Source organism: Pan paniscus, chromosome 14, assembly GCF_029289425.2.
Source record: "Pan paniscus chromosome 14, NHGRI_mPanPan1-v2.0_pri, whole genome shotgun sequence".
Classification (NCBI taxonomy): Eukaryota; Metazoa; Chordata; class Mammalia; order Primates; family Hominidae; genus Pan; species Pan paniscus.
Window position 1 is genome coordinate 51416379 of NC_073263.2, and position 14475 is coordinate 51430853.

Below are 14475 nucleotides of genomic sequence, written 5' to 3' on the forward strand. Positions count from 1 at the left end.
AAAATCGCAAAATCCTATACATTGCCAAGGCTGTCGAAATGAACTCCTAGTCTTTTTGATTCCCTCTTTTTTTACAGCTCTGAATACCAAAGGACTGCCAGCATTTCGGGACCCAGTGGCAAATCTAGCCCTAATATAGATGCTGTATGGGAATAAGACACTCCAATAGTCAGATGGATGCCTAAGCTATCATAGCCTAATGACATTGCAACTTCATTCTTTGAACTTCTTGTGCTGATCTGTTGTTCAGCAGTCCACCTTCTGATTCCCATGTAGGTCTGCGGAGAGGATGCAGTATTTCTTTGGGTATTTCTAGTCTCTGTAACAGTGCTTTGTCAGGTAAACCCATAAAATAGCTTGTGATTAAGAGCTGTCACACCACATGTCTAGAATTTGAGAAGGAAATCGGCCAATCCGGGTGCAGTAGCTCACGCCTGTAATCCCAGCACTTTCGGAGGCTGAGGCGGGTGGATCACTTGAGGTCAGGAGTTCGAGACCAGCCTGACTAACCTGGTGAAACCCCGTCTCTACTAAAAATAAAAAAAATTAGCTGGGTGTGGTGGTGGGCACCTGTAATCCTAGCTTGGGAGACTGAGGTAGGAGAATTGCTTGAACCTGGGAGGCAGAGGTTACGGTGAGCCGAGATCGCACCACTGCACACCACCTGGGTGACAGTGTGAGACTCCATCTCAAAAAAAAAAAAAAAAAAAAAGGCAATCATGTCAACATTATTATTATTATTTTGGTCCCTTACGGCCATACATTTCTCAGTGTAAATTAAATTGCTAATTTAAGAGGGACAAGGAATAGTCTTGCACATCTTCTCATCCATACCTTTAGTTTTAAACTTAGTTCTAGTTGATTCAGGCCTTGTGAAGCCTTGTTTTATCTTATTCTCAGCATCTAGGTTCTAACCCCTACTGTTCTCCCATTATTGACTGTCCCTTGCCAGGCCTCTCTTAATAGCTGAACCCTGGGCTTCTGTTTCTCCATCTTTTTTTTTTTCTTTTGAGATGGAGTCTGGCTCTTATTGCCCAGGCTGGAGTGCAATGGCGTGATCTCGGCTCACTGCAACCTCTGCCCCCTGGGTTCAAGCGATTCTCCTGCCTCAGCCTCCTGAGTACCTGGGATTACAGGCATGTGCCACCACACCTGGCTAATTTTGTACTTTCAGTAGAGATAGGATTTCTCCATGTTGGTCAGGCTGATCTCGAACTCCGGATCTCAGGTGATCTGTCCACCTTGGCCTCCCAAAGTGGGAGGCCACCGTACCCGGCCTGTTTCTCCATCTTTAACTGTGTTGTTTTAGGCCCTCTTGGGTAAAGCCCCGTCAACTCAATCCCCAGGTTTTTTGGGCCATAATGATGCCCCTGAGGTTTGTGCTCCCAGAATGCCCCAGAGCTGGAAACTAGGCAGCTTTTGCACATAAAATTACTTTATTATAAAGGTTTCCCACTAATACATACTAACAAGTATGAGATATTGATTTTAAAAACTTTGTTTTAACCAAAGAAAATAACAGAACAATGCCTTATAAGCCAATATTTAAATAAAACAGAGCATTATGAAATATTTTCTTTTTATTTGTTGGTAATTATATCTGGATGGCTCATGAAATTACTGTAACATCCTTGATTTTATTGTTCCCTCAGGAATTTCTTCTCTATTTTAAATAAAATATGTTTTATGCACTGAGTACATTTAGTATCTCCACTCTGTTAGACAATTACAACACTGTAGATACACAGAGCTATGCAATGTGCCTATTTTAACTATAGATTAGCTTCCTAGGAAGAACGGTGTTGGTATCCTTTGCCATTTAGAGTCAAAAGGAGTCTGATGGCAGTTCTTTACAGTGATTGTTGAGATGACTGAATCTTTCTGAGCCAAGTCTTCACATCTCTATTTTGTTGTTTTAATTTGAATAACTATGAAAAGATTGATTTTTTTTTTTTTTTTTTTTTTTTTTTTTTTTTTAGGACAGGGTCTCACTCTGTCACCCAGGCTGGTGTGCAGTGGTGCGATCATGGCTCACCGCAGCCTCCATCTCCCTGGCTCAGGTGATCCTACCATCTTAGCCTCCCAAGTAGCTGGGACTACAGGCTCCCACCACCACCCCCGGCTAATTTTTGTATTTTTTGTTAATCCTCCCACCTTGGCCTCCCAAGGTGTTAGGATTACAGGTGTGAGCCACTGTGCCCAGCCAAAAAAGACTGAAATCTTTTATTTCTGATGGAGACCTCAAAGAGCTCACTGCATAGGACTGACCCCAGGTTGCCTTTATATTTCCTGCATTTTTCTCCTGTTGCTCTTCAGAGAAGCTGTATGATATAAATGAATGAATGAATGTGTGTGTGTGTACACACACATATATCTCCATTCAAAAGCTATAGCACATGTATGTTTGTGTGTATGTGTATATATGTGCATGTATATAAGTATATATGCATACACACATATACACACACACAAAGGTACAGAAAATATATATCTTGTGACTAAAATTCCCTGAACTACCAGTAACTCCAGAAATTCTATTCTGGAAAACAATGGCTAACATCTAATTCATTATCTTAGAATTATCACAAAAGGAATATGAAAATGTGGTTTCTAGTGCAATGCAGTTAAGATAGGTATTCTTGTAGGCCATGGTTCCAAGAAATTTGTTTGACAACTGTACTGAGTAGTATATTTCTCCACTTCCTTTATTTTTTTCCCTTACCTTTTTTGAAAAAAGAAAATGAAGAAAAATGTGTTCCTCTTTCAAGTTCTTTTTCTCTCCTGGCTTATATAGTATGTTACCAGCAGAACTTTCTCTAAAATGAAAGGAAGTCATTGCTAAGAAGAGACAAAAAGTTAACAGGATTAAGGGAGTAAAAAGGCACATGGAATTTCTGGGTGTGTCCAGAATCTGAGAAGATTTGAAAAGAGGAGCAGAAAGGATTTTTGTATTTTAGAAGTTGAGGGGCCCTCCTGGCCTAGTTTGAAAAACACAATCAGATACAATTTGAAAAAAGTCCAACAAAATCTAGTGGGAAGATAAGCTAGAATCTTGTTACAAAAAGTGTCACGGGCCTTGGTTGTATATTTTAAATGAACTTCTTAATTTCATATCAAAATGCGTAGATACCTCCTGACCCCCGTTCTTGCCCTCCTCCATTTCCCTGTTAAATCCTGACCTTTCTCTGTAGACCTTCCCATTTCCACCCTGGAGGTCTGGCTGTCAGGACTACTCTCAGATTGCCTGGGTCTCCACGGTGGCACCCATTAGCCATGTTGCTTCTGGGCAGGGCATCTGTTTCTGTGCAAAGAGAAAATGCTAGGGTGAGTCACCAGTCCTTCTCTCCTAACAAAAAAGCATTGTACTGTACAGTTTGATTTCAGCTCTTGTGTGCAACTTGTGATTGCAAACTAATGGGGACATGAGGCACAGCTCCAGTGACACACCTCTCAGGTTGCATTATAATGATCTGATTGGGATGTACCCCATTAGACCGTGAGATCCTTTAAGCCTAGGATGCTTTTATTTTTGTGTTCCCAGCCCTAAGCACACTGTGCCTAGCTCAGGGTAAGCACTAAACAAATGTTTCTTGATGAGAATGCTACAGGAGGAAGGGAAGGGTTGTACTCTACACAAAGAGCGGAAAAGCTACCCTTTAAGAAAGAGACTCATCTTCGCATGGCCTGCAGAGGGCGCTCTTGCATCATAGCTATACCATGCATCCTTTGCCCATCACTGGTTTCCTTGAGCAGTACCTTTTTGGTAAAACCACAGGTGTGAGACTTTGGAAATTTAGACTTAAACCTGCCCAAACACATTAGAATATCATCAGTTGCACAGAACAAATCCACATTACAATTATTCCAAAGGGACAAGAACATTCCAGAATTTGCTTAAAGAATACTAAGCCATGACATCTCAGAAAGTCAAACCTAAAGAAGAAAAATTGCCTGGTTAGTCTTCCGGGAAATGTTAATAATTCTTAAATTTGGAAGGCTCCTTATACTCACTTGATGAGCCAGTTCATCTAATCCAACTACCTCATTTCTCAGATGAGGAAACTGAAGTTTATAAAATTCCTCAAGGTGATGTATCTACAGAAAAATTATACTCTCAATTCAGGCTTTAGATGTGTGTTGAAAACATGGCAAGGTGTCCATTTGGAAAAAATGCACCTAGAGCTTTCTCTCTCTCTCCCTCTCCTTATTTAAATAGAAAGATTTAAAAATAAAAATATGGCCAGGCATGGCATCTCATGCCTGTAATCCCAGCACTTTGGGAGGCCAAAGTGTCAGGAATGCTTGAACCCAGGAGTTCGAGACCAGCCTGGGCAACATAGCGAGACCCTACAAAAAATTAAAAATTAGCCAGGTATAGTGGCATGTGCCTATAGTCCCAGCTACTCAGGAGCCTGAGGCAGGAAGATAGCTTGAGCCTAGGAGGTCAAAGCTTCAGTGAGCTGTGATCACACCACTGGACTCCAGCCTGGGCAACAGAATGAGATCCTGTCAAAAAAAAAAAAAAAAAAAGTACTGTAGCAACTGCTGAATAAAATACATAAGACTGGAAAGACACTATTTTAATGGTGAATCTGGACAGCACTCCAAGGGTACATTTTAACAGGTTGGAAGTAGGCTTTTAACATATTATGGGGGGGGATCAACTGTGTAATAAATAACACAGAAGTAAAAAGTGTTGGTTAGCCAAACTGACCATCAAATTGAGAGCCAAAAAGCCATTAAGTTATGATTCTGGACAAGGCTCTGATTGCCACAGTTCAGAAAAGTTATTTGACATCTTTTTCACATTGTTAAGCTTAAAAAACAAACCCAAACTCAAACCCCCAAACCCTCAAAGCATCAAGTGCTTGAAGCATTTCTAATATACCTTCCGCATCAACCCTCACCTCCTTCTTGTTTCAGAGAAACCATGATCCTCCTCCAGGCTGGTTCTTAATAAGCACCCCCTCCCTTCCCTGGGTGCCTCCCATTTGTAGGCAGCCATTATTGGGCTGTATTCTGGTTGTGTTGAGGCTGGCAGGAAAGAGGAACAAGGATAGCATGTTCATGTGGTGTGAGTGGTCTCAGCTTCTAGGCATGCTGGGGGAAAGTGCAGTCCTGTGGCCCTGTGAGAGGCCCACTCAGACCCTGGCCAGCTCTAAGGGCTAAAGCAGCTCTGAGGTGTAGCACTTCACTTCCATCGGTTTTAGAGGCCCTACCTGGGGAGAAGAACGGCAGAAAAGCAGCCCTCAAAGAAATGCTACCATGGGATATGGCCTCAAGAGAGGAGCCTCAGCCTGAGATGAGTTGGGGGGTGGCCTTGAAGAAAAGAGGCCCTGGCTTCAGGGGCATGGGGGAAGACAGATAAGGTGTTGGAAGGAAGCCACTCAGGATTCTTTGGAAAGCGAGGACAGTGAAGTTGGAGATTAAGCACCCGTAAACAGGGCAAATTACAGGAATTCTCCCCAGCCAACGGGAAGGGAAGGGCAGGGCCTGAGCACTTTCCTGGCCTCTCAAATTTGAAGATGCCTGGGGGTCACTGGGGAATCTTGTTGAAATGCAGAATCTGATCCAATAAGTCTAGAATCCTGCCTCAGATTCTGGATTTCTACCAAGCTCCCTGGTGAGGCTGCAGGTTCTTAGGCCCCACTTTCAGAAGCAAGGGTGTCTTCTAGACTTCAGAATAGAGAAAGTTGAACAACAGAGACCATGTACCAGAGAGTCATCTATGGGCAAATTCGTTCGGAGGAAGTCCTTCTAGCTCCAGTTCAAATTCAAGGTTGTCTTTGCAGATTCCCAGGTAGTAAAAGGATTTTAGGAGTTCAATTATTGGGCAAGGAGGGGAAAGGATCCCAGATTTAAGGACCCCTCATCAATATCTGTTGGGGCTGGGAAGAAGAGTGGCTGGTTTTCCATTAGGTAGGGGGCCCAGATCACTAATAATCAGGGCGATCTGGTGAGGCAGAAGATGCCAGCAAGAAACGCCCTGGAGGGCCTGAAGCAGCTGCTGAATTCCCCATGAGCAGCTTTTCACATGCTACCTGAAGGCAGCCACTGGGAGGTTTTGAAAGAAGATACTAAGTGACTCCACACTAGCACTTGCCACACTAGATAACCTGGTGAGAGAAGCTGCTAATTGTAATAGAGGCAGAATGTTATCTGTACTGTTTAAAACAAGTTTTCCAGGGGGAAATGAGGACAGGCCAATGCAGCCAGAAAGCACTGGGTGTTGGCTTTGCAGAAAGCTGTTAGGAACAGGGTTGCCAGGTGTCCTGTTTTGAACTGGACAGCATGGTATTTTAGCTTCTAGTGTACGAAAATGCAGTAAATGCCTGTTTTTTAAAAAAGTCATTATTGCGGCCGGGCGCGGTGGCTTACCCCTGCAATCCCAGCACTTTGGGAGGCCAAGGTGGGCGGATCACCTAAGGTCAGGAGTTCAAGACCACCCTGACCAACATGGAGAAACCCTGTCTCTACTAAAAATAAAAAATAAAATAAAATAAAAAAGCCAGGAGTGGTGGTGCATGCCTGTAATCCCAGTTACTCAGGAGGCTGAGGCAGGAGAATCACTTGAACCCAGGATGCGGAGGTTGTGGTGAGCTGAGATTATGCCATTGCACTCCAGCCTGGGCAACAAGTGCGAAACTCCATCTAAAAAAAAAAAAATCGTTATTATGGCCGGGCGCGGGGGCTCATGCCTGTAATCCTGGCACTTTGGGAGGCTGAGGTGGGTGGATCATGAGGTCAAGAAATCGAGACCATCCTGTCCAACATGGTGAAACCCTGTCTCCACTAAAAATACAAAAATTAGTTGGGCATGGTGCCACGGTGCCTGTAGTCCCAGCTACTCAGGAGGCTGAGTCAGGAGAATCACTTGAACCTGGGAGGTGGAGGTTGCAGTAAGCCGAGATCGTGCCACTGCACTCCTGCCTGGCGACAAGAGCGAGACTCTGTCTCAAAAAAAAAAAAAAATCATTATTATTTCACATGTGCTTTATATCTTATGTTTTGATTTATTTTTAATCAGCAGGGGTTTGTAATTTCAGCTTTTAGTTACTCCTGCTATTAAGTATTGAATGGACAAACACTACTTAAAACAGCGTTACACTTCTTTTGAAATGTGAGGAATCCTTTTATTTATCTGTGTGCAAATAACATGTTTCAACACTACTGTTAAGTATTCTGTTAAAGTACAAGTCTATCCCTTAGGAGGGGAGGGTACACTCTACAAGAAGTTTTTTTCCCCAGTCTCTATGGGGTGGTTATTTCTGTAATCCTATTTATGGATGAAGCAGGGGAAATACAGTCATCACTGGGGCAATGATAAGAGCTACTGTGCACTGAGGGTTTACCATGTGCCTGTCAGTATGGGCAGTCTATATCCTCTACCTCCTTCCTCACAGAGATCCCGTGAGGAGGGGGGTCCAGTTACCCTCATTTTACAGAACAGTAAACAGGCTCAGGGAGATTCAGTATTGAGGCCCCAAGCCTGGAAGTTATCCTCCATTTCTCTTTTCCTCTTTGGCCCCTCCTCCAATTTATTAACAAGTTCTGTCAGCTATAACTCCAAAATATATTTTTAAAATATGACCTTTTTTCCTACCCTAGCTCAAGTCCTCATTATCTTTCTTGCTTAGATGTCGCATTAGCCTCCAAACTGTCCCCCGGGGCCACTCTTACCCTTAGTACCATCTTCCTTCCACACAATGGGCAGGGTGGGTTTTTTTAGTTGTTGTTTGTTTGTTTTTTGAGACAGGGTCTAAGTCTATTGCCCAGGCTGCAGTGCAGTGGTGTGGTCATAGCTCATTGCAGCTTCAATCTCCTGGGCTCAAGTGGTCCTCTCACTTTAGCCTTTCAAGCAGCTTAGGCTACAGGTGCATACCACCACACCTGGCTAATTTTTAATTTTTTGTAGAGATGCAGTCCCGCTATGTTTCCTAGGCTGGTTTTTTGTTTTGTTTTGTTTTGTTTTCTGAGATGGAGTCTTGCTCTTTTGCCCAGGCTGGAGTGCAGTGGTGTGATCTTGGCTCACTGCAACCTCTGCCTCCCGGGTTCAAGTGATTTTCCTGCTTCAGCCTCCTGAGTAGCTGGGACTACCAGCGCCCACCACTATGCCTGGCTAATTTTTGTATTTTTAGTAGAGTCGGGGTTTCACCATGTTGCCCAGGCTGGTCTCGAACTTCTGACCTCAGGTGATCTGCCCACCTTGGCCTCCCAAAGTGCTGGGATTACAGGTGTGAGCCACCGTGCATAGCTGCTAGGCTGGCCTTGAACTACTGGCCTATAGTGATCCTCCTGCCTCAGTCTCCCATAGCGTTGAAATTACAGGCATGAGCCACCACTCCTAGCCCAGAGTGATCTTTCTAAACTGTATATCAGATGATGTGCTCTCCAATGGCTTCTCTTCATATTTAAAATAAAACCCAAAGTCTTTTCCAGGACTTACAAGGCCTTACCTGATCTGGCTCCCCATTGCTGCATGCAAACTCTTCATTCATTCATTCAACTAATATTTACTGAGGGCCTGCCATGTGCCAGACACTCTTATAGCTGCTAGCATATTGCTTCTGTACAGAGCTCACATTCTAGTGGGAGGAGACAGTAATCAAAGAAATACAAAGTATGTCAGAGGGCGATAAGTGGCATGGAGAAAAATGAAGCAGGAAAGGAGACCAGGGAGTGCTGTGTGGCAGTGAGAGGCCACCATTTGTAATAGGACGGCCAGGAAGACTTTCCCGCGAAGGTGACATCTGAGCAGAACAACTGAAGGAGAGGAAGGAGTGAGCCAGGTAGACTTTGGAGGAAGAACATTCTAGGCAGAGGGAAAAGCAAATGCCAAGGTGCTAAGGAAGAGGCGAGTTTGGCATGTTTGAGGAATAGCAAGGAGGCCGATGTGGCTAGAGTAGAGCGCACAGGCAGAAGTCAGAGATGGCTTGGCCGTGGGTTGGGGAGATGGCAGACCTGTAGGAATCTGTTGGCTCCCAACCAAGCGACTTGGACTTGGACTAAGTGGGTGGGAAGCTGGGGAAGGGATGTAAGCAGAGCAGTGATATGATTGTGTAGAAGGACGATGTGGCTGTAGGGAGGCAGGCTCAGCATCAAAGACAGAAACAATAAATCATGGTGGCATGGGCTAGAATGGTGGCCATGGAGGAAGAGAGAAGTGCTCAAATGTTGCTGAATGAATAGTGAATAAATGAACTTGCTCAATGATGGAGTCAAAATGCACATGCAGCAATCTGACTTGAGCTGCCTTGCTCTTAGTAAGGGTGAACAAAAACTAGGAGAGAGGGGCTGCTGCAGCCCCCTTGGAACTTTCCGGCTCTGAGATTTTAGCAGCTTTCCTTCTGTGGGGTATGCAGGGAAGAAGGAAAATACGCCTATAATGGAAGCTTTATTGGAAAAGGCAGAAGGTAGAAAAACATCTGGAAGGACAAAAAGCCCACCAGGCAACCAACCAGTCAACCAGTAACAATGTACAGGCTTGAGATTGGGGTATTGATCAATTGCCACTTAGGCCACACATAATCACTACCACACACAATCACTATGTGTGATTTTTTTTTTCCCTCAAGAGCATGTAGTAAAAGGAATGCTTCGGAATTAAAAATAAAAATTTTAAAAATTACCCCTTTTAAAAATAAACTGAATAATTTGTAAAACTATGGAGAGTATGGTGATGAACACAAAGGCTATGACTTTAAGTCACCTTTTCTGGGAAAGCAACTGGTTTAGAAGATTAAACTATGCAAACAAAAGGCAAAGATTCTGGGCCGGGTACGGTGGCTCACGCCTGTAATCCCAGTACATTGGGAGGCCAAGGTAGGCAGATCGAGACCATCCTGGCCAACATGGTGAAACCCCGTCTCTACTAAAAATACAAAAATTAGCTGGGCGTGGTGGCACGTGCCTGTTATCCCAGCTACTCAGGAGGCTGAGGCAGGAGAATCACTTGTACCTGGGAGTCAGAGGTTGCAGTGAGCTGAGATTGTGCCACTGCACTCCAGCCTGGCCACAGAGCCGGACTCCATCTCAGAAAAAATAATAATAAAAAAAAATTTAAAAAAGATTCTGGGCCGGGCGCGGTGGCTCACGCCTGTAATTCCAGCACTTTGGGAGGCTGAGGCAGGCAGATCACGAGGTCAGGAGATTGAGACCATCCTGGCTAACACGGTGAAACCCCGTCCCTACTAAAAATACAAAAAATTAGCCGGGCGTGGTGGCAGGCACCTGTAGTCCCAGCTACCCGGAAGGCTGAGGCAGGAGAATGGCGTGAACCCAGGAGGCGGAGCTTGCAGTGAGCCGAGATCGCGCCACCGCACTCCAGCCTAGGTGACAGAGCGAGACTCCATCTCAAAAAAAAAAAAAAGATTCTGAACCATCCATTCTCTGGGTTGCACTTAAATTTTTGGCTTCATTAGGGATGACTTGGAGCTGCTATGCTTGTCATGCAAAATATATTCCTCCATGTTATTTTCCATTTGCTAATCAGTTGGATCCATTTGAGTCAAACTGTGCCTTTGTAGACTTAGTTGCTTCTTTTGGAAGCTTCTTTCAAAGTTTCTTTCTTTAGTTGCTTCTTTCAAACTAGGTTACAGAAACAAGAGCTGAATTAGACACACAGCTGCAGAAAGCAGATTTCTACTTTCAAATTTAAGATGAAAAATATGAATATTGAGAGTATTTCTTTCATGTTGAAGTCAAGCAACTTTCTTGGTAAAATTCTATTTCTTAACGCAGTCAGTAATTGGTGGGTGAGGTGACCACATGCCCTGAGGAGGCAGGTAGGCCCATCTAGAGCAGGAGCTGGGCTCATGCAGATGGATCTTTGACCCTACCTCTGTTCCTCATAGTTGGATGACCCTGGCCAACTCACTTCACCCTGTTACTTTCCTTATCTGCAAAATTCATGTCTCCAAAATTCCCTTGTGGGGTTGCTGTGAGGATGAGTTGAAATGATGTGTGTGGTGTCACAGCATGATTTCCTTGATCCATGGAAGTTATTAAGTTGTTGGCAGTCCACTTCTTGCTTTTGTGGAGTTGTATTTTTGTTCTAGCTCTTTTGTTCACAGACGGGGTGACTATGTAATTTATCATCCAAACTGGGAATTAATAAATGAAAATGAAAGACTAAGTGGAGGAGAGTCTGGGCTCAAAGGTGTGATCAGGACTCTTCCCAGGCAAACCTGAACATGTATGGTCACCTTCCCTAATACTAATGCGTAGTCAGACTGAGCAGCCTGTGGGAGAAAGCTGGCTGCCATCATTCTGCCACTCACTGCTGGAGGGACAACAAGGCAGAAGCAGTCTGGCGGGCCAAGCTAGACCTTGTCTGTGTTGGGAAGACTTACATCATGTGCTGGTAAAGAACTAACAACTGCTGGGCACAGTGGCTCATGCCTATAATCCCAGCACTTTGGGAGGCCAAGGTGGGAGGATTGCTTGAGGCCAGAAGTTTGAGACCAGTCTGGACCACCTAGTGAGACCTTGTCTCTACAAAAAAAAAAAAAAAAAAAAAAAAGTTAAAAAAAAAATTAGCTGGTCCTGGTGACATGCACCTGTAGTCCCAGCTACTCAGGAGGTTGAGGAAGGTGGATCACTTGAGCCCAGGAGTTAGAAGCTGCAGTGAGCTATGACTGCACCACTGCACTCCAGCCTGGGCAACTGAGCAAGACACTGTCTCAAAAAATAAAACAAAAAGACTAACAACCTGGTCTTTGAAAAATATTGAGTGGCCAGGCACGGTGGCCCATGCCTATAATCCCAATGCTTTGGGAAGCCAAGGCGAGTGAATCACTTGAGGTCAGGAGTTCAAGACCAGCCTGGTCAACATGGTGAAACCCCATCTCTACTAAAAATACAAAAAATTAGGGTGTGGTGGTGGGTGCCTATAATCCTGGCTACTCGGGAGGCTGAGGCAGGAGAATCGCTTGAACCCGGGAGGTGGAGGTTGCAGTGAGCTGAGATTGGGCCATTGCACTCCAGCCTGGGTGACAACAGTGAACTCCATAAAAAAAAAAAAAAAAAAAGGAAAAAAAAAGAAAAAGAAAAGGAAAAATTATTGAGTGAAGAAGCCTCTTCCCTTCCTCCCCCACCACCTTATAATTTGGCAAAGGGCCTCCATCTGTGGGGCCTAGATTGTTTCCTAGGAGATAAAAATAGCCAGCATGTGTCAAGATAGCATCAAACCTGCAGGGGCAGGTGAGGACTCCAGAATGGGGTTATAAGCAGGTCTTTTTTTTTGTGAGCCAGGCTACATGCCAGGCTTTATGCTACTGTGTTTATTTCTCTTTGTTACTTGCCAGCACAGTGATACTAGAACTTGCAGAAATTTAAGGGTAACTGGTATTACTTTAAAATACCTTTTCCCAGGCTCCCACTGCAGACCTTCAAAATCCACGTCCCCCAAGATTCTGTATATTTAAACTGGTGTCCAGAGCAGTTTCTATGACCTCAAAAGGTTGGGAAACATTGCCCTCATGTTCAGAAAAGTCCTTTAAACTTTTCAGCTTTGACTTAGTTGTGGAGAGATGTTGAAAAATGCCTTTTGTCATCCCATTGCCTGTACCTCAGATATGAAGGAAGAAATGACCCAAGGAGGCTTCGATGGAGCCAAGATCATCAGAGGGAGAGTCTCGGGAGAAAGATGAATCTTCAGGGCAGGGGCCAGGGTTTGTTGGTCTCTCTGCTTCTGGCCCCTGCAGTTACTCTTTTTCAGTGTCAACCTCAGAGGAGCTGAGCTTTATTTTTATTATAAAAGCAGAGATTACCTGTCGCTATACTTTATCAATCCTTTCTCTTCTTTCCCCATCATTCTTCCAGAAAGAATTGTTCATACTCCTTGTCTCTGCTTCCTTAATCTTCATTCACTTCTGACTGCAGTGGAATGAAGACTGACCTGGGTAACCTGCCCTATGTGACTGTGGGCAGGTTAATGAACTACTCCAACCCTCAGTTTCCCCACTGTGACTTATAAAATGAGGTAATGCAAGAAAAATTTCCAACATAGTCCCTGGCAGATAGTAAATACTTATTTTTTTTATTTTTATTTTTTTGAGGCGGAGTCTCGCTCTGTTGCCCAGGCTGGAGTGCGGTGGCACGATCTCGGCTCACTGCAACCTCCGCCTCCCGGGTTCAAGCGATTCTCCTGGCTTCAGCCTCCCGAGTAGCTAGGACTACAGGCATGTGCCACCATGCCTGGCTAATTTTTGTATTTTTAGTAGAGACGGGGGTTTCACCATATTTGCCAGGCTGGTCTCGAACTCCTGACCTTGTGATCTGCCCACCTCAGCCTCCCAAACTGCTGGGATTACAGATGTGAGCCACCTCGTCTGGCCAGTAAATACTTAATTTTAACCCTTTCCCTTTCCCTACCTCTGGCCCCAAAACAGAGATAAAATTTCTTTTCCTAAAATCATTAGTAACATAATTGATTTTTTTTTCTTTTTTTTTTTTTGAAACAGAGTCTTGCTCTGTCACCCAGTCTAGAGTGCAGTGGCGCAATCTCGGCTTACTATCACCTCTGCCTCCCAGGTTCAAGTGACTTTTTTGCCTCGCCTCCTGAGTAGCTGGGATTACAGGCGTGTGCCAACACTTCGTTAATGTTTTTGTATTTTTAGTAGAGATGGGGTTTCACCATGTTGGCCAGGCTGGTAAAATCATTAGTAACCTAATTGGAAAATTCTATCATTTTTCAGGGCTCAATTTACTTTTTTTTGGTCAACATTTAAGACTATACTCAATTCTTGAAATTCCTATTCTTTTCCTATATTTATGCCACTTTTTCTAGCTTTTCCCTCCTGGTTCCGAAAACATCTCTAGCCTGCCTAGTATTAGAGGCACTCCCTGCCCAGTGTCACATGGGCAGTCATTTAACAGCCATGATATCCTGGCCCCACATAATCATTTGCTCCCTAAATAGGGACTTGTATGAATAACCACACAAGGATTTCACTGTCTTTTTCCTTTATATACACCTTACATTTAGGTGTATTAATGAAATTATGCAGCCATTGAAAAGTATCACGTTGAAAGCTATGGAAAGATGCAGAAGTGATTAACATCTTCAGTAGATATAGTGCAATGCAAAATGCTACATGTTAAAAATCAGGGTGAGGTGCTATTCACCTTAAGAAGGCACCATAAAGGCCAGGTGCAGTGGCTCATGCCTGTAATCCCAGCACTTTGGGAGGCTGAGGTGGGCGGATCACGAGGTCAGGAGATTGAGACCATCTTGGCTAACATGGTGAAACCCCGTCTCTACTAAAAATACAAAAAATTAGCCGGGTATGGTGGCACATGCCTGTAATCCCAGCTACTTGGGAGGCTGAGGCAGGAGAATCGCTTGAACCCAGGAGGCGGAGGTTGCAATAAGCTGAGATTGTGCCACTGCACTCCAGCCTGGGTGACAGAGCGAGACTCTGTGTTAAAAAAAAAAAAAAAAAAAGAAGGCACTATAGGCCAGGCATGGTGGCT

At 44.2% G+C, this 14475-nt stretch overlaps 2 protein-coding genes across 7 annotated transcripts in view; one reads left to right on the forward strand and one right to left on the reverse strand.

Annotated features, from left to right (window-relative positions):
* TRIM13 (tripartite motif containing 13) overlaps positions 1-14475 on the forward strand; it is a 76572-nt gene that overhangs the window by 36588 nt on the left and 25509 nt on the right. The window lies entirely within an intron of this gene.
* The window catches only part of LOC129393639 (uncharacterized), a 168474-nt gene that overhangs the window by 16661 nt on the left and 137338 nt on the right, over positions 1-14475 (reverse strand). For all 6 annotated transcript variants that reach the window (XM_063595969.1, XM_063595970.1, XM_063595967.1 and 3 more), the window contains one exon: positions 3180-3301. In XM_063595969.1, coding sequence (XP_063452039.1) covers positions 3236-3301 — 66 coding nt within the window. In that variant the 3' untranslated portion in view covers positions 3180-3235. The remainder of the gene's footprint in view (positions 1-3179; positions 3302-14475) is intronic.